This window comes from Notechis scutatus, chromosome 3 (genome assembly GCF_049901735.1).
Source record: "Notechis scutatus isolate UNSWTSFEM ecotype Mainland chromosome 3, rNotScu1.2, whole genome shotgun sequence".
NCBI lineage: Eukaryota > Metazoa > Chordata > Lepidosauria > Squamata > Elapidae > Notechis > Notechis scutatus.
In genome coordinates, this window is record NC_142011.1 from 65956861 (window position 1) to 65983622 (window position 26762).

At 37.9% G+C, this 26762-nt stretch overlaps 1 protein-coding gene across 1 annotated transcript; it reads left to right on the forward strand.

The window, feature by feature from the left end:
* The first annotated feature begins 1846 nt into the window (after positions 1-1846).
* PRKAA2 (protein kinase AMP-activated catalytic subunit alpha 2) lies at positions 1847-26259 on the forward strand. Its single transcript, XM_026665673.2, has 9 exons — positions 1847-2078; positions 9516-9657; positions 11365-11458; positions 15369-15513; positions 16602-16689; positions 17164-17388; positions 19356-19857; positions 23664-23790; positions 25284-26259. The coding sequence occupies exons 1-9, from the start codon at positions 1976-1978 to the stop codon at positions 25517-25519; spliced, it is 1662 nt and encodes a 553-aa protein (XP_026521458.1). The 5' UTR covers positions 1847-1975; the 3' UTR covers positions 25520-26259.
* Positions 26260-26762: the final 503 nt, after the last annotated feature.

The window sequence follows — 26762 nt, forward strand, 5'->3', positions numbered from 1 at the left end:
GGCAGGCCAGTAGGGGAGACTGACTTACTGGAGCAACTTGTGACATTCCCTGCCAACTTCCCAATGACTTTCCTTATGGGAAGTCGGTAGGATAGTCACAAATGGAGATCCCATGACTGTAGCTCATTGTGACATCATAATCACGAGTGGTCACCAGATCTTGATTATTTTGACCATGGCGGAACAGCAATAGCCAAAATTTTGAGGACCAGTCATAATCCCATTTTTCATGTCTGCCGTAACTTTGAATGGTCGTTGAATGAATGAATTTTAGTTGAGGACTAACTGTATTTGATTTGCCAGCTATTTGTCCCTTGATTTTTAGTTGGCTTGGCTATGCTCATGAAGACATATAATTAATCCAGAGTATAAAATATCCATCATTAACCTAGGAACATGATCTTAGGACTGTCATCCAAGCAAAGGAGTAAAAATGCCTAGGCTGTATCTGCCTGGGTATAAGAAAACCTGAAAAGCTTCAGTTTCTTATGAAAATTTCAAATATATACATTAATGCACTTTATGTGTGCATCACAAGCAAGTGATATATGGCGTATGGTAAAATTGCATAAGCAGCTCATTCAATGGAAATATGAACAAAAGTTACTATTAACATGATTTCTTTATTATGTATTTAACAGCTGTTTCTTTTCAGGATCTTCAGTGGGAACAAAATCCATGACATTAAAGAAATCATTTAAGAAATACGTAGCCTATCCCATCAAATCTTCCACATAGAAACATTTCACTCTTCCAGGACCTGCCCAATTTTGTATCTTACCCCATGCTAATTGGAAAAGTGATTTGGCCATCTTTTTATCCAATTTATTAATGCAAATATTGAAGAATAGAGGCACCAGCTTCTATTCTTCAATGTTTTGGTAGCCCCCTTGATACTCCTCTCCAGTCTTGTGGGGACCTATTGATGAGCACCTTTTCAATATCACTTTTCGAAAGAGCTACGTATTCATTTAACTGTCATCTCATCAAACCCACAGGTGAATCAAAGCGTCCTAGGGTACTTTGCTGAAATTACAGCAGATTCCAATTATCCAGAGAGATAGTGAGCTCCCCTGACCCCCGCCATGTTCAAACAAAGGCTATGAAGCCATCTGTCAGGAATGCTTTAATTTGAATTCCTTGCCCAGCCAGGGATTAGACTTGATAAGCTAAATTACCCCTTCCAACTCTGTGATTCTATGAACACTTAATATGTCGTTCAGCCCCTGGAAGGTCATCTACTCAGTCTGCGATCATCTTATTCTGATGTTTGATTTCCAGCTTCAAATATTTCTTGGCATTATTCTGAGTTTTTGCATGCTACCTTGCAGAGATCTTTCACTATAATCTGCTATCATGTGGGTCTTCACGGTGCTTAAAAAATATCCTGCCTCATACAGTCTCATACACGAATTTAGGAAAAGAATCCCCACATGTATTCCTTACCGAAAAGCACTAATCAATGTGAACTGCAACGATCTGGACAACCGATAGCTGGCAGCAAAGGAGTTAAGGTTTTCTTTAATCTCTTTGCTGCCATCCAGTGACCCTCTAAAAGTTTTGCATTCATGTTTGATACCGTAGTCCTACCGCTACCACCATTTCTCTTCAGCTTTTAACTCGGAGAAATAATAAAATTATTACTATGCCATGCCCCGTGTACCACATTTTCCTCACTGCCTCATAGCACCCCGATCATGAATCTGTTGGGTTTATGCCGAATGCACGCCAAGCTGGAGACGTTCCTTAGAGTGGTTTACTTGTTTGGACCCATATTCCGGAGCCAACTCCCTTCGCCGACACCACCACCCCCATCTCCTTACTCACCTGTCCATTTCCCCCCCCTTCCCCCACTTCGTCGGTGCCTCCGATCCCGCCGCCTGTCTCCGTCTCGCCTCCCTTCCCGGCCCTGCTGCATTGTGGTTCGGCCGGACCGGCGGCGGCGGCGGCGAGAGCGGAGCCGAGCCAAGCGAAGATGGCTGAGCTGAAGCAGCCGCCGAAGCACGACGGGAGGGTGAAGATCGGCCACTACGTGCTGGGGGACACGCTGGGGGTCGGCACCTTCGGCAAAGTCAAGAGCTGAGTACGGGGCACGGGGTGGGGCAGGCAGGAACGGGCAGCTGGGCTGCAGGCCGGCAGTGGCGGAGGGTCGCTTCCCTCCGCGGACCGGGTTCACGCGCGGCGGCGGCGGCGGCAGCGGCAGCAGCGGCAGCAGGAAGCCGGAGCGCTTGTCCGGAATGGCAGCCAGCGAGCAGCCGGGCATCGTCCCCGGGGCTCTCCCGCCCCCACCCCCACCCCACCATCCATCCTCAAGGGTCGCCATTGCAGGGATTCCGTCTCTCCGGTGGCGGCTGCGTGGGAAGGGGAGGAAAGGCGGCCTGCGGGGGCACAGGATAGCTGGGAGTTGCGAGGCGGCGTAGCAACCTGGCTGTTCCTCCTGGTGTGCTAAAGTGCCCGAGTCGTCTCCCCCCCCTCTCTCTCTCTCACACACACACACATCCTTCCAACGAGTGGGTCGGAATGCATCCCCCAGCACTACTTCCATCATCCCCAGTGCATGACAATTGCTGGCTGGGCACGATGGGGCTTGAAATCAGTTCATCCAGAGAATTAGACACTGGAAGTTTAATGGGAATTTAATTCTCCCCCCCCCCTTTTTTTTTTAGGGAAGACCCAACCTACAGTACTACAGATTGATTATACAATAAGTGTGACATTAGGGTGGGGGGAAGATATAATGGAAGCAAATGGGCATAGTGATATTGCATTGATAAGACTTAGGCCATCCACTTGATGAATAATGCAACGTTTTTTGCTCCAACAGTACCACAACTATTTGCATTTCTCACTGAGAAATAAGACATTGTGTCAATGTCAATCTCAATGCTGTATTTCTGATTTTGGGGAAGAAAATGCCTCCCACAGATCAGTTTGATTTTCCATAAATCCAGGGGAAAACTTTTACCTCAAGAAATGCCCTTCGTAACACTACTGTTGGGAATTCAGTGTTTATTTATTCAGAATCAGAACTGATTATATTGTGTTCTACAATGAATTCTGTTTTGATCCATTAGCTATTCTCAGTTAATTGACACAGGATTGCAGCTGCATTTGTTTTATCTTTTTTTAATCAACTATTCTTCTCAAACTTTAGGTGATATATATTTAATTCTTATAATATTTCTGTGAGTTGGGATCAGTAAGCCCTACTCTTACTATACTTTGGAGTGCTGTTTTATTGATCAATGTATTACAAATGACTGATTTAGTTGTTCTAATTTGACTTTCTAATTCTAGAATTATGTTCTAACACAAGGGTCTTCAAACTTGGCAAGTTTAAGACTTGTGGACTTCAACTCCCAGAATTCTTGAGCTAACATGACTGGAGGAAGAATTATGGGAATTGAAGTCCACAAGTCTTAAAGCTGTCAAGTTTGAAGACTCCACAAACTTGTTTGGGATTAATAATATTTGAACTCATTTCAAAATTGAAATGCCCTTTTTGTGTACATTTTAGAGAACAGAACACTAAATAGAACCTAATATTCAAAGTTGTAGAACAGTAATTAAGATTAATTATTTAAGAAGATACTATCTGTTCATTGTTCATTATTTTATACTATTTATATACTATTTTATACTTTTTATACTATATATAGCAAACATACATGTACAGAGGAACATGGCAACCCTTTTTGGAAATGTTGAAGTATTGCTTACATTTGTACAGTTAGAAACATCCATATTAGGAACCTAAACTTTTACACTACACAACAAATAATACCTTCTCTTGTGACTTCATCCTACAAGACATTCAAGTAGACTTAACAAGTCCCAAAGGAGTGAAACAATAATATCTGTTACTGTAAGCAAATGATGGATTACAAAGCAGGCTGTTTATTATTAATGATTAATGTATTAGAAAAGATTTTGTAGACACATATCTTTTATAAATGGACTACTCGTTTGGAATATGTACCTACAAGCTTGTTTATTTTCTTGGCTGGAGTTAGCCAATGTATTTTTTAAATCATTTTAATCAAAGTCACTGAATAAAACACAAATAATCACCCTAGAGTTGGGCAGAGCCTAGTCTTGTCATCGAATTTTACAACTGGGACTCTTCATTCTTGGTTATGTCTGTGGAATATTTTTCCATAAGTGCTCCCCGAGATGACAGATACATGAAGTAATATCATCAGACCATCTGATGGGACTACACAAATGAATGAGGAGGTTTGATTATTGCAAGTTGTTCAGACTCATTGAGAGTCAGGTAACATACAAGTTTAATAAATTACATATAATTATTACATCTGACATTATAGCAAACAACTATATACATCATCTGTATTATTACCATTAACAGACCCTCTTTCAGTTAAATATTTGGGAAAAGGGGATGAGTGGTGATGATGACATAAATTATAGTTGTTTTCAATCATGCACAATTCTCAGAGCTGTCTGGACAGATTTCCACAATTTTCTTGACAAGGTTTTCAAAACTGGTTTGCCATTGCCTCCTTCCTAGGGCTAAAAGTAAGCAGCTAGGCCAAGGTCACCCAGCTGGCTTTATGCCTTAAGATAAGACTAGAACTCATGGTCTCCCAGTTTCTAGTCTGAGGCCTTGATGGCTCTCAAGCTACAGTTAACACACCCAGGAATGCTTGGTTAATTTAACTGCACTGAGTGTTATTTCTGGTTTTTTTAGACATAGCTTATTTCAGATGCTATAACTAGCTTATTTCAGATGCTATTACTAGCATCTTTGTTGTATCATTTCCCAACATATTTAGCTAAATATTAGTGTTTTGATTACTAGAAAAGAATGCCCTAATCTTGTCTGTCCCCTCTTAGTCTCTCTTCTCAGAGACAGAAACCAAATATTCAAAAATTAGTAAAGTATTTTACAGAATATAGGAAGTCCTTGGCTTCCAACAGTTCATTTAGTGACCATTTAAAGTTACAATGGCACTGAAAAATGTGACTTACAACCATTTTTTTTAGTTGTGGCCTTTGGTGCATCCCCATGATCATGTGATCAAAATTCAAATTCTTGGCAACTGGTTCATATTTATGACCTTTTGCTGTGTCACAGGGTTGTGTGATCACCTTTTGCGACCTTTGGACAAACAAAGTAATGGAGAAACCAGATTCACTTTAACAGCCAGATTACTAATCTGTCAGCTGCAGTGATTCACTTAAGTGTGGCAAGAAAAGTCATAAAATGGGGCAAAAAAAATTGGGCATAAAATTGGGCATAAAAAATTAGGCTCAGTTGTGGTCGTAAGTCCAGAATTACCTGTATAGATGACCATCATCAATTGCTAATGTGTGCCAAACAAGTCATTCTTAATTAAAATTACCACATCAGGGGTGCAGAAACCCACTTACTAGATAGCTGCAAATTATTAACTCTTCGCTATCAACTAATAGTCTTATGGATTTTGAGACTCGTGCATGTTGTTAGTAAATACATATACATAAAACAAGAAGAAAATTGTGATTGTATTGATTTACAGCTTGAGTGTTAAAACCAAGTGTTTGATAGGATACAAAGAAGTTTAAGAAAAATTATAAAGATATGACTATGTACAAAGAAAGATATTGCTCTTTACTTTTTATTACTTTTTATAACATTTCAAAATGAAATATGAATGGGTATACTTCCAGGTTAAGAAAAGCTACCATATATTCTTTTCTAAATGTCCTTTTCTGTGCCTAAATATCTACAACATATTTATTGATACCTTCCCAATATTGCTACTGTTTCTAGAATACCAGCCTATAAGGAGCACACACTTTTTAAAAGATGAAATCTAAAAGTGATATAAAATTAAGAGTAAACAAAATTAGTGAAGACAGTGGGAAACCTTTGAAGATGTTCAGAATTTCATAATTTGTCATTTATTCAAAAGTTCATGCTGCAGTATTTGTATTAATTCTCAAGACACTGCAAACTTTTTGTCCCTGGTTAATACAGGTTGTCTCTGGCACTTCAAGGACAGGCTAGGTAATCAAATAGTGTTTTTTTAATCCTGAATTATTCAAATGGAAAATAAATGATAGTTCTTACTGGGCCTTTGTGTGTGTTTCTGTAATACTAACTTACAGCATCATTCAGGCATTGCCATGATGGTATGTAACCTGTCTGCATTAGCAATTTATCACCACAGCAATGTCTGGGTGATGTTGTAAATTGCTGGTTTCCTCTGTGTAATCATTTGGACCGTTTCTTAAGTTGCTTTACTTTTCTTGGAAAGATCCTTATGCATCATAGAATAGTATGTTCCAGTAGAGGGAACGTAGAGATAGTGCTCTCTATATATCTTGCATGTTACAAAGTATAATTTATCTCAAAATTTGCTTTTATTCTGAATTTGTATAGGGACATAAAATGAGCAAGCCAAATTATTTTTATTTTGAAGCATGGCAAGTCTGTTTATTTTTAGAACACTCTTATTGAGGAAAGAATTTCAGGCTGCCCTTATCTCTGCTAATAATAGTGACTTGCTCAATTTATATAGCTACCGAATTACCACTCCACCCTCTTCTTTAGTCAGGCTACGTCTTAATTGCAGATTTTCTAGTTCATAGTTGACTTGGTTTTTAAAATGGTTTTTTAGTTGACTTGGTTTTTAAAATGTGACATTCTCAATTAAATAATGAAATGATTTTTTTAAGCTGGGATGCTAAACTCTGCAGCCTATTTATTTACTTCTTCCTTTTAGAATATAATGATTCTTTGAATTCACAAATATTATCTTAGTGTTTTTTATATATATATAAATCTGATACTAGAAGGAAATGTATGCTTGGAAATCTATACGTATACTTGAATGTGTATGTGTCTCCAAGTGTGTGCCTTTTTCTTTGTTACTTTATGGAATACAACCATGGGCGATGTCTATGAAATCTCCATCTTGGCTTAGATGTTTTAAAAATAATTATTATTAATTGCTAAATTTTGTGTTGATTTCCACCCTCCTACCCCAAAACAGTTGTTTCAAAAATACTGGATTGGAAGCTAATAAACTGCACGTTTATGTGGAAATTCTAGTGGAGATAGGGAAATATTATTATTAGTCTAAAAATATAAGGAATAGATAAATAATTTTTAAAAGGAAGATGGGCAAGCAGTAATGTTCCTAAGGAAAAAAGGAAATAACCCATGATAAATTTTAAATCAATTGCTTAACAAGTGTATCGTGATGCAGTAATATATTATATTGCTGAAATGGATAAGGCTTTCAGATACATTATCTGGAATTGCAGTCTTAATATAATTTGTATTTATTTTTTATATTTATATTCTATTGTACCAGGAGCTCAAGGCAGAGTAAATAGCAAAACTACTTAAGGAATATTGGACTGAGAGTGACTATTCCAAATCACCCAGGGAGGTTCTATAATGAAGTGAACTTGAACCTTGGTTTCTTCGGACATAAAGACCAATCAAATCTGGCTTTCTGATCCTACAGGATAGACTTTGAAATGAACATAAGTAGTCCTCAACTTACAACCACAATTGAGCTCAAAATTTCTGTTGTTAAGTGAGACCTTTGTTAAATGAGTTTTGCACCTTTTTACAACCTTTCCTGCCACAGTTGTTAAGTGAATCATCACATCATTGTTAAATTAGTAACAAAATTGTTAAGTGAATCTGTCTTCTCATTGAATTTGCTTATCAGAAGGTCACAAAACGTGATCATATGACCATGGGATATTGTAACCGTCATAAATATGAACCAGTTGCCAAGCATCTAAATTTTGAAAAACAGTCATAAGTCACTTTTTTCAGTGCTGTTGTAACTTTGAATGGTCACTGAATGAAAGGTTGTACGACGAGGACTATCTGTATTGATGCTGAATTATTATGAAGTAGTTTGGATTTAGTTCAACTTGATTCATTTTCTGAATCTTCTGTTATCCCCCCCCCTCATTTAGTTTGCTCTAAAAACTAAATATTTTAAATGTATATTTAGAAAAGATTATTCTTTGCTAAAGGTCAAATAAACATCTACAGGACAATCACATATGATTGCAGTCTAATCTGTATACTCTTACTTGGAAGTGAGTTCCCTGCAATTATTTAGAATTACTTCTAAATAAACATACTGTAAGAATTTTGATTTTCTTTCTTTCTTAATTGTGCATATTAAACGCAAACTGAAACATGCCATCCTTTTGTTTCAAAACTCGTTAAATAGAAAGTTTTGCAACAAATAGCAAATGGATGAGAGAAAGCTTTTAATACAACTCAATTAAATAATGAAATGCTGTTTAATAATTTTATGCAGCAAGTGGCCTGTTGAAAGACTAGTGGACAGAAATAGGCACCTGTATAAAACTCTTGATGATTTTGAATTACAGCTCCTATCAGGTTGAGCTAGCACAACAAATTTTGGTCAGGGACAGAGGGAATTATAATACAAAATGTTATTGAACAAGGTCGGCAAAGCAAGGCATCCCTAATTAATGCAAATAATTATTTGAAAATATCATTCACAAAAGAAGAAATGATGAAAGCTTTCTCCTCTCATTATTTGTGATCTTGAGAGTGGTGATAACCAGATTGCTGCAGGATATTGTCCTTCCCAACTTTTTTTTAAAATTAGAATCAAAGTCGTAAGTATTAAAGTAGTTTTAGAAGTCAGCGTGTGGCAAATCTTTTTGGGCATTCTGCCTTAGCTCTTAACAATGTCATGCCACCAGCTACATGTCCTTTATCTCATTTATACAGAGAGGCAAACTGGTACAGTTGTTATTGCTAGTGAGTGAACTGACAAAAATGGCTTCTTTTTGGTGCTATATGATATATATTGCTGTTTAAAACTTATGAATTCTATAATGCCCTTGATGTAAGAAAAGGCATTTCAACTCAAACTTAATTTATATTTTTGTTACCACTTTCATCAATGTTGTAAAAGTTATTATTAGACAAATTTATCCATAACCACTATCTTAACTATTGGTTTTGGAATAATGTAACTTCCATAAAGGTAAATTACAAAGCTTTGGAATAAACTACATGTTTTATTTACGTCACAATGCAATTCCATATGTACCAACTCAAGAATACAGTAAGTTCCATTAACTCCAATTGTTTTGGTAGGATTTCATAGCCTTGCAGAGATTACAGTCTTTAAAATATTGACAGGAAACACAGTCTTGCAAAACGCAGGGAACTTTTTTCTGGGTAGAGACTGTAGTGTTAATGCAGTACTAAGCAACATGATGGCCTACTGCTCAGAAGGTTGAGAGCTCAATCCCAGGTAGCAGCAGATTTTTCTCCCAGGGCACAAAGAAAAAAATATCTGCTGCAAATTCTTTGTGGCATCAGAAATTCAGCTCCACCCAGTCGCCTTGACTCTACCCTGAATTAAGGGATTACAGAGTCATAAAAAGGGAGGTTTATTTTATTGTAGTGTTAGGACATAAGTGACGCATCTCACAAATCAGTAACTTCTTTTATGTAAGCAGTAATTAACATTCAGCTTTTTTCTTTTATTTAGTTGGAGAACACCAGCTTACTGGACATAAAGTAGCAGTGAAAATTTTAAACAGGCAAAAAATTCGTAGTTTGGATGTTGTTGGAAAGATCAAAAGAGAAATCCAAAATTTAAAACTGTTCAGGCATCCCCATATTATCAAACTGTAAGTGTACTAACTCTTATTCTCTTTGTAGCAAAATACAAAAGTGTGTAAAATATATATTTCTGTAATTGCATGTATTTTACTGTATTTCTAATATGTTTAAGAATAATATAAATTAAGTGTTGGAATCACAAAGTAAGTTGTATTGCTATTACATTGAATTTACTCCCATGTCCGTAGAATACTTGTATGGACATTCTTCCATTTGGAACTCAGTCAGCAAAATATATATTGGGATTCAGTTAACTTATTACTACCATATTAATTGTTGTTGTTAATTAAATTTATATACCGCCCATATCACAGTTTGAGATGATTCTGGACCATTATAAAATGTTCTTAAAAATATTTCAGGCTAGATTATATTTCTTGTTCTGTAACAGAAGAAAACCTTAACTATCAGTTTGATATAATATCTTATACTTTTTTGGGATAACTGCAACAAGATTGGACAGTTGCTTGATAAAAGCAAAGTAGCATGTATTGTAGGTGTTCATCTTAGATTAATGAAGTGAAAAATAGATCTTTAACTCTAGATAGACTATTTCAATTATATATTTATGTAATAAAATTTCAAGAGCAAAACTGAAATATCTTTCAATTTCATTGAATAATGCATAAAAAGGAAGTACTCCATTTAGTCAAGCACAGTAGCTGTGTACTTCTGGAAGCAATGTCTAAAGAAAAAAAGCAAGTCTTTTTTCTCATATAGCATGGTTGAGATCTTTTGGACCTTTATTAAAATGGCCGCATTATTGTAAATACATGTATAAACATATTGTATGTTCTTATAACGATGAATATATATATAATAGCTTTATATGGGTAGTCCTCAACTAACAACAATCCATTTAGTGTCCATTCAAAGCTACAATGGCACTGGAAAAAAATGAGTTATGATTGTTTTTCACACTTACAACCGTTGCAGTATCTCCACAGTCAAATGATCAAGTGACTCATATTTATGACAGTTACAGTGTCCCAGAGTCATATGATCACCTTTTGCAATCTTCTGACAAGCAAAGTCAATGGAGAAGCCAGATTCACTTAACAATTGCGTTATTAATTTAACAAATGCAGTGATTCACTTAACAATGGTGGCAAGAAAGACCATAAAATGGGGCAAAATTCACTTACTATCTCGCTTAGTAACAAAAAAATTGGGCTCAATTGTGGTTGTAAGTTGAGGACTATCTGTATTACGGATGCAGCAAGATTGTAAATTGGAATAATTATTTTTTTACATATTTTGGGACTGAATGAGAAAGCTAATGAAAACTCTACCAGTCCTGTATTGGGAGATAAAGGAACTATTCCTATTATGTAATCGTTAGACACATACTAACATATTTTGACTTTTGAATTTGATGTGTCTTAATTTTCTCTTGGTAGCAACGTTCAGAATATTAGTTCTGAGAAGATTTATTCAACAAATATCTTAGAGAAGTATAGAAGTTTAATGTAGGAGGTGGAGTAGGAGGAATGAAGATCTATCAAACAGTTTAATTGAGCAGAGTCCCAAAGGAGTTTATATTTGTACTGCAAAAAAAGGGACCAATTTGTCCTTCAGAAGTGAAAAGCAATTATATGGAAAGTAAATTCCAGTGATTTTGTTAAGGACTGCTTTAAGATTAGACAAGAGGTCTTAAGAACTTCATCTAGCAAAAACATTTAAGATGCGATTAATTTCTTGTATGTTTTCAATAGGTATCAGGTGATCAGCACCCCTACTGATTTTTTCATGGTAATGGAATATGTGTCTGGTGGAGAATTGTTTGATTATATCTGTAAAAATGGACATGTAAGTGTCTTATCCAGTTGGAATAAAAATGCATGTCATGAAAGGACAGGGGTGGGATCCAACAGGGTTAACTACCAGTTCGGTCATTTACGAGGTTTGGTGATTTACGATGTGCTTCCCTGCACGCTGCCAGCGCGCGCCTGTAAATCGTCATCAGCGCGCTGCGTGCAGAGAAGCAGGCTTTGAAAAAGCCCCTTTTTCCTGCTTTTTTAACTGCAGCTGTGCCTTGCACAGCAGCTGAAGTTGAAAAAATCAGGAAATAAAGGTCAGGTAAGAGCCCCGGTGGGCAGGTGGGCAAAAACATCAGCAGACATAGAACCGGTTCTGTGTCTGCTGCTCTTCAGAGCTAATAGTTCTACAGAGGTGGACAGAACTGGTAGAAACCCACCCCTGTGAAAGGACAAAGAGACAATAGTGGAAAATAGAATTGATTTGCTAAATTAGATTCTTTTAAATCAGTAAGATCAACAATAGGCCAAGCCTTTTAGCCATATGTAAAATCAAATCACTGATGCATATTTCTTCTTTTAGTGTAGCTATTGGATACAATACTCCTCCCCATCTGGTACCCACCAGATGCATTGCATTTAACAATTGGATCACATTCACTTGGATGATGATGCTAAAGTCCAACACATCATATAAATTCCAAATTGGGGAAGGTTGCTATGCAGTCTTACAATTCAGCAATTTTACTAATCATGGCTCAAACCGAATATCTCTTAAATAATTGGAAATTAATATAAGCGCTAAGCAGAAGCAACCTCTCCAACACCCTGTTTTGTTTTAAATCATCTACAGCCCAGTGGTTTACTTTACATCAGTGTTTCTCAACTGTGGCCACTTTTAGAGGTCTGGACTTCAACTCCCAGAATTCCCCAGCCAGCATGGGGAATTCTGGGGGTTGAAGTCCAGACCTCTTAAAGTGGCCAGGGTTAAGAAACACTGTTTTTACATCATGCCACTGATTTCTGTTAAATATACACAGTAACCCTGATTTGGCAATAATAGTTCATCTGATTTTGTAGAAACGTACAGACATAGATACAGCTGTCATTTCACACAATCTTAACATTTATTTGGTGTTGTCGAAAGATTTATAGGTATGTTTAGTTAATGATATGATTACTAGCAAATGAGCCATGTATAATACAAATAAGAATTCAGACTAAGAATATCACAAATGCTTCAGCAAAAACATGTTTTATAGACAAATAATACAATTCACAAGTACTTTATTCTTTGTATTTTTTTCTTTTACAGTTATTGATGAACGTTATAAGAGAATCTAAGTCATTTGTAAAGTAAAAGCAGATTTAAGTTTTACTGATCCAATTCATAGGTTGGATTATTAAATGTCTTTTTTGCTCTTTGTCTCCTTTTCTTTAATCTTTGGAAAATATTAGGAAAGCAAAATGCCTCCTCATGCATATTATATAAATCTAGTATAGGAGTAACATTTCCTACCATTATTTTGCATTTTTGTAGTTTAGTCTACTGTTAATAAATTGAGTCAGTGATGAATGTGTTATATAATAGTTAATTATAAAATGTAAAGTATGCAGTTATTTTGATTATTCTATCATAATCAGCTGATAAGGCTCATTAATTAATGAAGTAATTCCACTTTAGTTTTGAACTCAACTACATCATTCTCTATAAACAGACAAAGCCAAATTAGGTTGTCTTGTTGTAATTGATGACATCTTGTAGCTTGAAGTTGCAATAGTATACTTAAAGGCCTCTTATGTGAAAATTAATCCTCTCTGCAGATACATCATTTAGAAGGATTTGACTTAAACTGACCTTTGCTGACAAACCCCCCCCCAAGTTTTATGCATAATAACATTTTTTTAAAATGTGAACTCAGACACTTATAAACCAAAGTGCAATAGTCTTTTCTACTATCATAGTACTCTGTTTCTTCATCTTACTCTTCATCTATTAGTTCTACTTCAGAACACTGGAAGATGTAATTTTTTTTCACCTATAAAATGTACACAGAGCTTATTTTGAAATTTTATTTTAGTGGGGGTTTTCTTAACATAAAATGTTACAGGAATCAAGCTGTAGGAACACCAGACTTGTTCTGATGTGTGCGTTCAGGTAGTGCTGCAAAATGGATAGATCTGAATCACTCGTATGGTTCCTCCCATTTTTAAAAGGGCAGATTTTATGTCATTTTGAGGGTTTTAAAATTGTATTAGACTTAGAACTTACACTTTTTTCTTGTATTTTAAAATCAACAACTGCATCGAAGGCAGGTCCACAGCTGAAATGCAAGAATGTCTTATGCTGTCTTAAGCCTAGGAAACTGTATTTTGGTTTAATAGAAGCTACTTAAATCAAGCCAGGATAAAGCCATAGTTAGAATAAAACCCAATACCTTGGGATTAGATCTTATAAAGAATTAGGGATGGTTCTGGAGCAAAAGTTTGCAGTATACCCTGTGTGCTCAAAAGAATGGGACTGTAAGAATAAGACATCAGGAAATTTGTTGTCAAACATCAAGGTCTGTTTTCAGAAATAACAATCTGACATTTTCCTAGACTATTCCTGGGTACAATTATTCTTGAAGGGAGATTTCAGAATATGTTGATTGCCGCTGAGAGCGGGACAGCTGTTTTAGGAAGTCCTTCACTTGTCATTACTGCTGCTTGTATATGTGCTTGGGAATGACTGGGCATGAAAGCACGTCATAGCAGCTGCTGATCCTTCTCCTTGCTAGCATCACTATTTGATCTCATGCTGCTGTGTGAGAGGATGAAGGAGCCCATAGATAGCAGCAACAGTATCAGCAAGGTAGATGCCTCTTTTGTGCCGATCAGTGACGCCAGTCTTGATCTTAAAACAGATAAGATGTAAAAACACTTCCCCAGATTTGCCAACTGTGACTTATATTAGGGTCGGATAAGGAATAGGCACAAAAATGTTCAAGATAATTTATGAATGCCTGTAGAACTTTGGAAAATTCTTGGAGAGGGTTATGCAGTAATACATCGATTCTTTTATCATCACAGTTTTAAAACCTCAGTCTAGTGTGCATCCAGATGTGTTTTATTAGATCTTTCATCCCAGCTCACAATGACTGGAATTATCAGTTCATCAATCAGTTTTATTACAGTCTCAGACCAGTATCACAAATTCATTACGTTGCTTTAGATTGTAATGAAATAAAAGATGTTCAAGCTACATAAAATTACATAAAAATAGTATCCAATATAGTTACACACAAATAAAAGATAAAGGCCCTTGGTATCTATCTTCCATGTGGCAACATTATTTGCTACTTGTAGGACACTGTTTCCATCTAATCATTTCCACTGTAAACACTCTGCAATACTTGGAGAAGAAATCTGCTTCTTTGTCTTACTGTGTTGTTTGCAGATTGTGCAATCAAATCCTGGTTATCGCCCTTGCAGAAGTGCTACCTTGTTCCTCCTGAGTATCCCCATCAGCAAATCTCTTGCTTGATTATATCCCATTCCCACTAGCATTTGGAGAATTTCTCACTTGTTCCTTCCGTTTCTAGGATTCATAGAGAATACAGTATATATACTGTTAAAAAGGCCAGACTTTGTGAGAAAAAAATATAAATTTAATCCAAAGTTAAGTATTTCCTCTAGACTGGTCTCTAAGTGAAGTGATCTGGGCCATATAGGGAAAACCCCGAGAGAACCAAGTAAGGAGAAGCTTAATTGTTTGACAGCCTTAATTTTCAGAAACTGTGCCAAAATATAACCTCTTGTTGTTTTTTCAATTTAGTGCTATTAACTGCACCGTAATTCTAAATTTGCCTTGTGGCTTATCCAAGAGAGGATTGCTGCATTGTTGAGTGACATGCAGAAAATCCTAGAGCATTTATTTGCTTTTGTTGTTGTTGTTGTTGTTATTGTTGTTGTGGTTGCAGGTAGAAGAAACTGAAGCCAGGCGCCTCTTCCAGCAAATTCTGTCAGCTGTGGATTACTGCCATAGGCATATGGTGGTTCACAGAGATCTGAAACCAGAGAATGTGCTGCTGGATGCACACATGAATGCCAAGATAGCTGATTTTGGTATGTGACCCTAATAGCATTCCAAAAATGTAACTGGCTATGAGCCATTCCCTGGACTGTGTCAATGTTAACATCTTTCAGGGAACTCAGTGTTTTTTTCTATCACCATTAGAAGCTTCTGTGTTACTGTGCAGATCTTTTCCAAGGTAGTAAACTGTAGGTACAGAAACTCCGTGGCTGAATGGTTTGCATTAGAACAACAAGTTCTATTGAAACAACTAACTTAGGAATTAGATTCCAGACAGATTCCGAGCCATTTCTAGAACAACTATCTTTCTATATTATTTATTTTATGGAGAGTAATATTCAGTCATATGAACTTCACCATAGCCTAAATTGCTTTTGTTTGTAACCTCATTGGAAAATACATTGTGAATCATCAGTGATGGCAGGTGTTTCTCCTAGCGCTCTTTGCTTTCCTACCACAATGAAGAAAGTATATTTACAAAAATATCTGCTCTAGTGATAGATTTTCTGTCATAATACTGGTCTTAAGTGAGCAAAATAACTAATTGACTTTTTTTAAAAATGCAAGCTAGTATATGTACTTTTGAAATAAATAATTTCCATTTTTTTCCTCTCATCTGTTTCACTGCCCTTCAAATAGAAGCGGCAGAATTTAAAAATATGTCACTTAAACTAATGCTCATCTTCATGCTAGATAAATAAGAGTATTCCAGGTCAGGTATAAAACATAAAGTTTTATAAAACATAAAGTTTTATACCTGTTTGCCTGGACATCTTCTAGGTCTCTGTGTGCAAATTTTAACTATTGGTAGGATTAATTTGGATGCAGGAGTCTGTAGAAAAAAACGAGATTTTATATATATGAAGGAAATGTCTAGAAGAAGCTGACATCCTTGGAACAAACCATAAAGCAGTTTTATTGCTGGATGACTGTTTAGTTTGTAAGAAAAAAGTAGCATAGCACTAGGATTCATTTTTTATTATTTTATAGTTAGTAATCCTATTTTAATCTGTTCCGTTCCATTCCATTCTGTTCCATTCTCACTGTAATTTCCCAGCTTGAGTTCTACCTTTTTGCTTCATCTATATAGGTGAATATCTAAAATGTTTTCTTTTTTTAGGGCTGTCCAATATGATGTCAGATGGTGAATTCCTGAGAACCAGCTGTGGCTCACCCAACTATGCAGCACCAGAAGTAATCTCTGGAAGGTAGAAGATGAAGAAAATGATTGCATGTTGAAAATGCTTGGGGAATGAAGTGAAATGGTTATTATGTTATTAATTTATTTAGGTAATGAGAGCTACATGATTTTATTTTAGAAAAGAAACAACAGCCTAAAAAAGGGGGTGGCAGATACCATGAGTTGATCAATAGGTAGAAACATGTTGTTTCAATTGAGCTGATAAAACATGACCAAACAGATTCTTCTGTACCACATTGCTAAGTATCTACAACCTGGAATGCCAAAGAATATATTAGGAATACTTGGAGAAGGTTTGAAGAGAGATTAAAAAAGGAGAGGTATCAGCACAAAACGATCAAGAGAAGGAAGAGGAGGGTTCTATAATTTCTGGTCCTCATTTTGAGGGAAGGCAATTATTTAGCACTGCTTTCCTTTTCTTCTCCCAACGATTTAATATTACATTAAGACATAGATTAATGACATTTTTCCTTTTCTTCAGATTGTATGCTGGCCCAGAAGTTGATATCTGGAGCTGTGGTGTTATTCTTTATGCTCTCCTCTGTGGGACTCTTCCTTTTGATGATGAGCATGTTCCAACCCTGTTTAAAAAAATCCGGGGAGGCGTCTTCTACATTCCTGAATACCTCAACCGTTCAATAGCAACCCTGCTGCTGCATATGATGCAGGTTGATCCACTCAAACGAGCCACCATCAAGGACATACGGTAAGCCTGTGCCAAAACATGTCACTGATCGACATTTTTATAAAGTAAGAAAGAAGAGGATTGCCAGAAAAATGTGTTTATTGTGTAATTTTATAACTAGAAAGAGATTGGACAATCATTTCCAATCTGATTAAACGTAGACTGAAATTGTTAATTAAAATAAATTGAATTTGGAGTCTCCACAGACAGTTATGAGGAAAACCGAGATGAGATTTAAAATAATCTTGAATAATAAAATAGAATGTAAATGAAATAGCATGTAATGGAGGTACATTTTAATAAGTTGCAAAACTGTTTAGCTAAAAGAACACATAATATGAATAAGAGCCTTAATTATATCATGGTACTCTACAGCTATTATACCACTCCATGGACTCGATTTCTGTCCTTTGTTTCAGCCTTATTTCAATATCACCAGGTGTGCCACATTCCAAAATTCTGAAATCTTCATGCAATATGTGGTTTGAAGTACCGTATATGCCGGCGTATAAGACGACCCGGCGTATAAGACGACCCCCAACATTTCCACTCAAAATATAGTTTGTTATATACTCGCCCCTCTTCCGCACGCCTTCCACTTTTGCACTTTTTTTTTTTTTTTGAGGCACTTTTGTCACCGTGGAAGCGAATCCCGTGAAGCCGAAAGGAGCAGCCAGCCTTCTCCCAGCTCCCAAGGAAACGAGGCTCGCACCGCCCGGGCTCCGCTGAGGTATCCGGCTGGGGCTGTCAGGAGTTGTTACCGCTGGCGCGGCTCGGCGCGGCTCCAGTCCCGTGTTGCCTCGGGAAGGGAAAGGCAAAAGGAAGAGCCGCGGCGGCGCTTGCAATGGCAGCAGCGGCTCCTGGTTTTGCCTTTCCTTCCCGAGGCAACGCGGGACTGGAGCCGCACGGAGCCGCGCCAGCGGTAACAACTCCTGACAGCCCCAGCCGGATACCTCAGCGGAGCTTGGGCGGTGCAAGCCTCGTTCCTTGGGAGCTGGGAGAAGGCTGGCTGCTCCTTTCGGCTTCACGGGATTCGCTTCCACGAATCAGGGCAAAAAAGTCGCAAAAGTGCCTCAGCCGCGGGCAGCCGCAGTGCTTCCCAATTACTATTTGCCGGCGTATAAGACGACCCGGCGTATAAGACGACCCCCAATTGGAGGCATCTTTTTCAGGGCAAAAAAGTCATCTTATACGCCGGCAAATACGGTATTAATTGTGCATGTATGTTTTATTGGGGGAATACAAGGGACCTCTTTCATAGGTCTGTCAAGTTAAAGTTCCCCTTTTTCTTGGATTCAACAGTTTCTTGCCTGAGTATATTCTACAATTATTTTTTCATATCTAGAGGTTTATCAAGAACACATGAATCAATCCTGAGGCATCATAAGCCTCTGACCATTAAAATTGAACATGTGCAAGCGTACATAATCATTATCACCATTAAGCATTTTCTCTTCCATGATTGGTTTGTTTTACAATTCCATTAATTTGATGGAAAATAAATTGTTGTTTTTTTCCTTCTTACAAAGGATAACATTTCAATAAAATCCTCAGGGAGATGGAGTGATCTTGCATTAATGTAGTTATAAGATGATTAAATGTTATTTCTTTTTTTTTTTTTTTAATATAGTCACCTTTCCAGCATTCTGCAATATTTCTGGGTTTTCATACTTCAGTTAAATTCCAGTGGGAGACCTTAGACAGAAACTTTTTCACATCAGAAAGTTTGGGCAGTGAGGAATACTGCAGAATGATTCAGAGATGTGGGATGGCCTATGTGATAATAATAAGAAAAAAATACCATGAGAATAGCACATCTGCTGCTCCCTACAATCGAGTAATCTCAAGAAGACTTTCCAATTTGCCCCCAACTGTCCTGAAAAGTTGCATAACGTAATGAAGAACATTAGGGAGTTTGAAAGAGATTTTCATACACTGTTAACAAAAGGCATTGTTCTAACTGGAGCAACATTTTAATTTTCTTCTAGAGAGCATGAATGGTTCAAGCAAGATCTGCCTAGTTATTTATTCCCGGAAGATCCATCGTATGACGCCAATGTCATGGATGATGATGCTGTGAGGGAAGTTTGTGAGAAATTTGAATGTGCCGAGTCAGAAGTGATGACCAGTTTGTACAGTGGAGATCCTCAAGACCAGCTTGCGGTAGCTTATCACCTGATCATTGACAACCGGAGAATCATGAACCAGGCCAGTGAGTTCTACCTCGCCTCCAGCCCACCCAGTGGCTCTTTTATGGATGACTCTATGCATATCCCCCCAGGGATGAAACCTCACCCAGAAAGGATGCCACCTCTAGTTGCGGATAGTCCCAAAGCAAAAAGCTCTTTGGATGCATTGAACACCACTAAGCCAAAACCGTTGACTGTGAAAAAAGCCAAGTGGCATTTAGGAATACGAAGTCAAAGCAAGCCTTATGATATCATGGCTGAAGTTTACCGGGCCATGAAACATCTGGATTTTGAGTGGAAGGTAAGAGTAGCAGTGCCGTGTGGCTCTTGAAAGTTTTTCAGATGAGTAATCTACAAATTGTATGTATTTATGTACGCTTTAATTTAAAGCATGTGAATGCTACCTTTGAATGTGTCCAGGGAGGCTTGTATCAGTTTAATTTAGTTTTATTGGTTACAGTCAAAAATCAGCTAAGGCTTATGCTCATAAAACAGATTAAATAGTATTATATTATAGATAGTCTTTGACATACAACATTTCTTTAGTGACTGTTCAACATTAAAAAGGCTCTGGAAAAAAATGACAATTTTTCATTTATGACCGTTGCAGCATCCTATGAGTGGTGCAGTGGCCTAAAGGTGGAGCTCTCGCCTCACAATCAGGAGGCTGTGAGTTCGATCCTAGGTAGCGACAGTTTTTTTTCTCTCTGGGCACAATGAGTAAATATGAGCTGTGAACTCTGCATTAGTGGCAGGAAGGGCATCTGGCCAGCAAACACTCATCTCCATTCAGTTGCCCTGACTCCACCCTGATGGAAGGGTTTGCAGGGTCATTGAAAGACAGACTATTGCAGCATCCTCCTAATCACATGATCAAAATTTAGATGCTTGGCAACTGGCATGTACTTGTGATGGTTGCAGTATCCTTGGGTCCTGTGATCGCCTTTTGCAATCTTCTGACATGTAAAATCAGCATCAGGCAGAGATCTTTTTGAGGTTCCTGTGTGAGGACCCAGAGTGTCACACAAATGTAACAAAATCCAAAATGTAAATAAATGTCCTTTAATGCCTCCAACTTGGCCCCGCTGTTCAATAATTCTCGGTTGGAGATAAAACGTACTCAAAAATAGTCTTCAAAAGAAAGCAATACAGTCCGAATTTAATGAGCAGGTAGAGGTGAAATAAAAAACCAAACAAACTACAATGATGAAATTTCCACAACGGAACAGGAGAAGTATTTACCAAATTCAAGGAGATAACAAGGCAGTCTGTTGGAAGGATGCCAACCAAGATAATTTCAGACCAAAATAAAACACGCTTTGCTTCTGGCAACCTGTGTTTTAACTGTCTCTCTTATATACTCGTCTCCCCAGCTGCAACCAATGAGGGGGATCATGGCCGCCTCCTCTCTCGTAAGCCAAGTTGTTGCCTTCTCCATTCCTCCCTGCATGTCCTAGGATGAAGAGGGGATGGGCCTGGTTCTTCCTCTGACTGCCCAGCCGGCCTCTGCCTTTTCCCAGACTCCTCCACAACCTCCGGAGACACACCTCCACTTCCTGTCGGCTGTTCCTCCTCTCCCTCAGAGTCCGACTCTACCAAGGGCATGACATCCTGTTTCTCCTACTTTTATTAATTTTATGATCTACAAGTAGTCCTTGACTTATGACCACAATTGAGCCAGAAATTTATGCTGTTGAATGAGACATTTGTTAAATGAATTTTGCCCCGTTTTATGACTTTTCTTGCCACAGTTGTTTACTGAATCGCTGCAGTTCTTAAATTAGTAACACAGTTCTTAAGTGAATCTGGCTTCCACATTGACTTTGCTTGTCAGAAGGTCGCCAAAGGGGATCGCATGATCCTGGGACACAGCAAAGGTCATAAATATGAGTCAGTTGCTAACTCTCTGAATTTTGACTACATGACCATGGGGATGCTGCAATGGCTGTGAGTGTGAAAAATGGTCACGTTCTAACTTTGAACAGTCACTGAACAAACTGTTGTAAGTCGAGGACTACTACCTGTATACAGATAATCCTACACTTATGACCACAATTGTGCCCAAAATTTCCATTGCTAAGCAAACAGTTGTTAAGTGAATTTTTCCCCATATCATGGGGTCTGGGGTAGTGGTGGGATTCAAATTTTTTTACTACTGGTTCTGTGGCCGTGGTTTGGTGGCTGTGGCTTGCCTTGCCTTGGTAGTCGTGGCTTGGTGGGCATGGAAGTGGAAGGATACTGCCATGCCCACCATGCTCCATTACCTAGGGAAGGATACTGCAAAATCCCCATTCCCTCCCCACCCCACTAACCTGCTTTCCAGCTCTGTTCTCCTGTGCAGGGAAACAAAAGAAGACCCAGCCAATCAGCTGGGACTCGGGAGGCAGAGAATAGATGGGTGTGGGCGGGGCCAGTCGGAGGTGGTATTTGCCAGTTCTCCGAACTACTCAAAACTTCCACTACCAGAACTGGTCAGAACCTGCTGATTACCACCTCTGGTCTGAGGTAACTCTGCACAGCTAGCTTGGTGCAGCCAGCTCACTACCAACAAATTGTTGCAGGACAACTCAATACGGTCAATTCGCTATGGAGAGAACTTGCCACCGGTAGCTGGAAGGAGAGCCAGGTGAGCAGGTAGGCAGAGTGCAGAGTGGTGGCAGTTGGAGGCATCCCATTTTCATACACCTCACTGCCATGGGCCGTTCAGCAGCAGCGGTGGTGTTTGGGCCATTCAGGGGCTGGGCGGGCAGCAGCAGAGGCTTGATGCATTCCATTTTCACAGCCCCTGCCGCTGCTGCCATGGGCTATTTTGTGTTCAGGACATTTGGGTTTAGCAGTGTTGGGCAGGGCAAGCGGCAGAAGCTGGGCAGTCCCATTTTCACATGCCCCCTGCCGCCACTGTGCCAAGCCTATCTCCTGTTCTGAATAATTAAATATATGTGATTCTTATTTAACAACCACTCATTCATTGACCATTCAAACTTGCAGCAGCACTAAACGAGTAACAGCCATAGTTGATCCTCAAAATTCTGACCATCGCATCATCTCCAAAGTAAAACGATCGCAATCCAGGCACTTAACAGCTGATCCAGATTTCTAACCATCACAACTTTCTTCTGGAGAGGAGATTGCCAATCCATTCACTAGCATTTGTGTTCCCCTGCCTGATAAACATAATGGAAAAGAATCCCTTTTCTATAATTTTTATATATCTTCATTGAAAACTACTGATGAAGAATCAGGCCGTTTATATGTTGAAAATTATATATACCATGTATCAAGCGGGAATAAAGCTCAAAGCATCACTTAAATTTATTATCTAATTGATTAAAATCTCATGAACAGAGAGCCCAAAAGAGGTAGTATATTTCTTAATCCTTATTCATCCTTTCTCCCCTGTATTATAATATTTATTAGAATGCACAGGCTACATCCAATAATATTTTACATTTTGGTATGCAGTTTTTCTTCCTAGCAAGCTAAGTCTTAGAATCCATAATCTGTTCAGGAAAGTTTAACTTTTTATTTATTCTCCCTCCCTCCCTCCCTCTCTTCTGCCCCCCACCCCAAATCTATCTATATCTCTATCAGATTTCTAAGTCACCTAGCTCCCAATAACTTTTATCTCAATGCAGGGTAACATGTTCCTGTATGAACAAAGCTATAATTAAGCAAGCTGCTTGGAGAATTTTCACATAGAATAAATGCCTTATCTTTCTCAATCAACTTTCATTGTCTCTAATCTATACTAGCAATGCCTAAAACAGAAAACGTTAGTGATAAGAAACCGAATGAGAATTCTGTGAAGACACTTTCATAAACATCTCTAGAGAAATGTTATTTGATAGTTTTTTTGCAGAATTGTAGAAAACCCTACTCATATTTTTTCTCAAACTGCAATACTGAAATTAAACTAGTTAAGATGTATTTTTTTCAGTTTCCTGAAAGCTTTATCCCACTGAACTGAACTGGATTTATTACAGCAGAGAAATGTCTGAGATTACATTCCCTTGTTTTATGCAAAATTATTTTTTTGAAATATGAAATTAAAATTCTTTTTCCTTTTCCATAATTATATTTTTCTCAAATGATAATTGTGTGTTTTAGGTGGTGAATGCCTATCACCTTCGGGTGCGTAGAAAGAATCCAGTTACAGGAAATTATGTGAAAATGAGTTTGCAGCTATATCAGGTGGACAATCGCAGCTATCTGTTGGACTTTAAAAGCATCGATGGTATGTAGGAAATACTGCAGAAATACTCCCAAGCTTGAAAGAATACTGAAAAAAAAAAAACCCAAACAGCTCCATCTTCTTTTTCCTCCTTCCCCATCACACTTTATATCTACTTTATGATTCTACTAGTCAGAACAGTTGTTGTTTAGCAACACTTCTTCAGTCCATTTGTCATCACTTAGTGTTAACTGTGACAGATTAATGACACATGTGGGTAAAAAGAAAGAATTCTGCTTCTTGCAAGATTCACAATAATCCCTCAGCAGGAAATATTCTTGCAAGCCTTTTCTGATCACAGACCATTTCTGAACTGCTAATAGCATTTTCTCCACAAGTGATGAATTTCCTCCCCCCTACACCCCCACATGATTCCAGTATTCTTATTTCTACAAGTTGAAACTGTATCATTAGTATCACTTTCAGTTCATTATCTCCAAAAACCACCCCAATTCCTTGGTTTTCTTTTTACCCCTTTGTGATTTCCCCGCTTTTCTTGGATGTCTAAATTCTAGATGCTAAAAGGGATTAGAGAAACGTATATGCATGCAGTTTGTTCATAAATGGTTTTATAAAAGATTGATATACTGCTTTCCCAGATGTGTAAACTAGTGATCAAAATTTATAAAAATTCAGTCTAGTTTCAGTACTATTGATACATTAAAGGTTTAGGAAAATCACAACCTTAAACGAGTTAACTCAGTATTTTTCAAATTTGGCAACCAGGCAACCCAGCATGCTGGCTGGTGAATTCTGGGAATTCAAGCCCACACATCTTAAAGCTGCCTAGCTTGAAAGAAACTGATTTATCTAACAGTGACACTTTCTGAACTTAATGGAACATGCATATATGAATTTATTCTTAGACATGTAACATTTTGCTTGAGACCAAAGGGACTGAAGTTGAGATAGCTGTCAGTAGTTTTGAAGACAGCTACAAGCCATTTAGCATAAAGGGAAAGGAAAGGGTTGGGTTCGGTAAAAATCTAGAATAGCGAAGAGCATAAAAGTGGTATAATTATGGTGAAATGTTTGAAGAAAAGCATGACCTGAAAGAAATAAGTGTAGCAAACAGTTAAAAACCTTGTTCTCATGTTACTTCTGTAGAATAGAAATTATGGCAGAACTGCTTCTTCTTCTCCTAAGAAGACCTCAGAAATCTAGGACTTACGGAGAGGTTTGGGGAATTACATGAGACTATTGACACATGGTCCGAGAAGTTTGGAGATTGCGTAGGAGACCGCTTGTAGAAGCAGCTTCCCTTTCATGAAAAGGGAGAGGAGGAAGAAGGTGATGATGGAGGGTAATGAGAAGGAAGAGGAGGTATAAAGTAAGAGCATGAGTTTACCTCAGTCTGTTATTCAAACTAGCCTTTGTTAGGTGAGTTGTCCACCATCCTAAAAGCTAAGCCAGGAGTAAAACAAAAGAGTAGAGGGAAACTTTAGCCTCCTGCCAGGTCAAGAAGTTGCTTTAAATAATTTCTCTGTATTTTCAAGATGATGTCGTGGAACAAAGATCGGGTTCTTCTACACCTCAACGCTCAAGCTCAGCAGCTCGTTTGCACAGACCAAGACTAAGTCTTGACTCCGCCACTGTTGATTGCCAGTCACTTCCCGGATCCCCTACTGGCTCTTTGACTGGGAGCATGTCCTCTATGACACCACGCCTCGGGAGCCATACACTGGATTTCTTTGAAATGTGTGCCAGTCTCATTATGGCTCTGGCTGGCTGACAGGTGTAATTCAGAGTCTTGATTTCAGTGGGTGAGCGTAGGCCTTGGTAAGCCCTGTCCTCAAGGCTGAGTCAGGGGTGCATGGCACGTGGCAAAGAAAGCCTAATTTTGAACATACAAATATCAGATGCTGTACCCAGAAATTACTTTGTATATTTAGGAGAGAAGAGAAAGGTGTTCGGTTTAGGTAAGTCTATCTGCAGATTTTGCTGTATTTTTGCCAGGAATATGGGATTGTTGGTGTTATTTCATAGGTATGGTAGAAATGATGAGAGTGGACTTAGTGCTTAACAGAGGTGAAGACTAGGGACTTCAGCCAACTGCTGGCAGCTATTGGACTCTACTAGCTGCCACTCAAAATCAGATGCTGCACTGCTGCCAAAAATCTGAAAAACTCTACAGTTGAAGAATCCATAACATTCATGCCATGTTGAATGAACAGTGCAATAATATTCCTGAAAACTTGACCATCAAATGGCTTTTTTTTAAAAAAAAACTTACTTTAGAAAACAAAAGCAATAGAATCCTAGATAGAATTAATTTAGATTTATACTCATAGAAGAAAAATTTGTGTCTGCTGTTCTTCCACGTATTATAACACGCAAAAATCACCCATAGGGTAGGATTATAGCTCAGTGAGAAATGCAATTTTGAATTCTTTTTATATATATCATGTTTTAATTAATTATAATTTAGACCTAGATATTTAAGTTTGGAAATATATTATGACAGGCCTTTTGCCCAAGCTTCATATATTTCTTCTTCTTCTATGGAAATGCTTTTGGAATGCTTGATAGTCAATACTGCTTTTATATCCTACTCATGGATTCATCTGAAATAATTATTGCAGTCTACCTCCTAAACATGTAGAACAGGATTCAAGACTTACTGATTCGAGAGCAGAGATCTAGAATTAAGCACCTAGAGCATCAGAGATCTCCAAATTTGAGGTAGATGATTCTTGTGCAAAGCAATTCTTGTGACATTGTGGTAAAATTAAATAAAGCAACTCCTTTTATTAGAGGTAGCAAGTGATAAATAATGCAGAGACATCTCTTATTTCAGTTATTAGGCAGTTAGTAACTCTGATGTCAACACATTTTTATTAAATTTTTGTTGCTGCTGGATTGTACATTATACCTATTTTTCACCCCAATAGAAAAATGTCCTCAGAGATGAATCGGACTAAATGATTCAATGTGTAAAGTCTCCCAAACCTAGATGTTGGCAACCATTCAAATTC

Coding starts and splice junctions, on each gene's coding strand:
- PRKAA2 (XM_026665673.2), top strand. CDS start 1,976: ATGGCTGAGCTGAAGCAGCCGCCGAAGCACGACGGGAGGGTGAAGATC. Junction 15,514..16,601: donor TGCCAAGATAGCTGATTTTG/GTATGTGACCCT, acceptor TTCTTTTTTTAG/GGCTGTCCAATATGATGTCA. Junction 23,791..25,283: donor GGACTTTAAAAGCATCGATG/GTATGTAGGAAA, acceptor TGTATTTTCAAG/ATGATGTCGTGGAACAAAGA.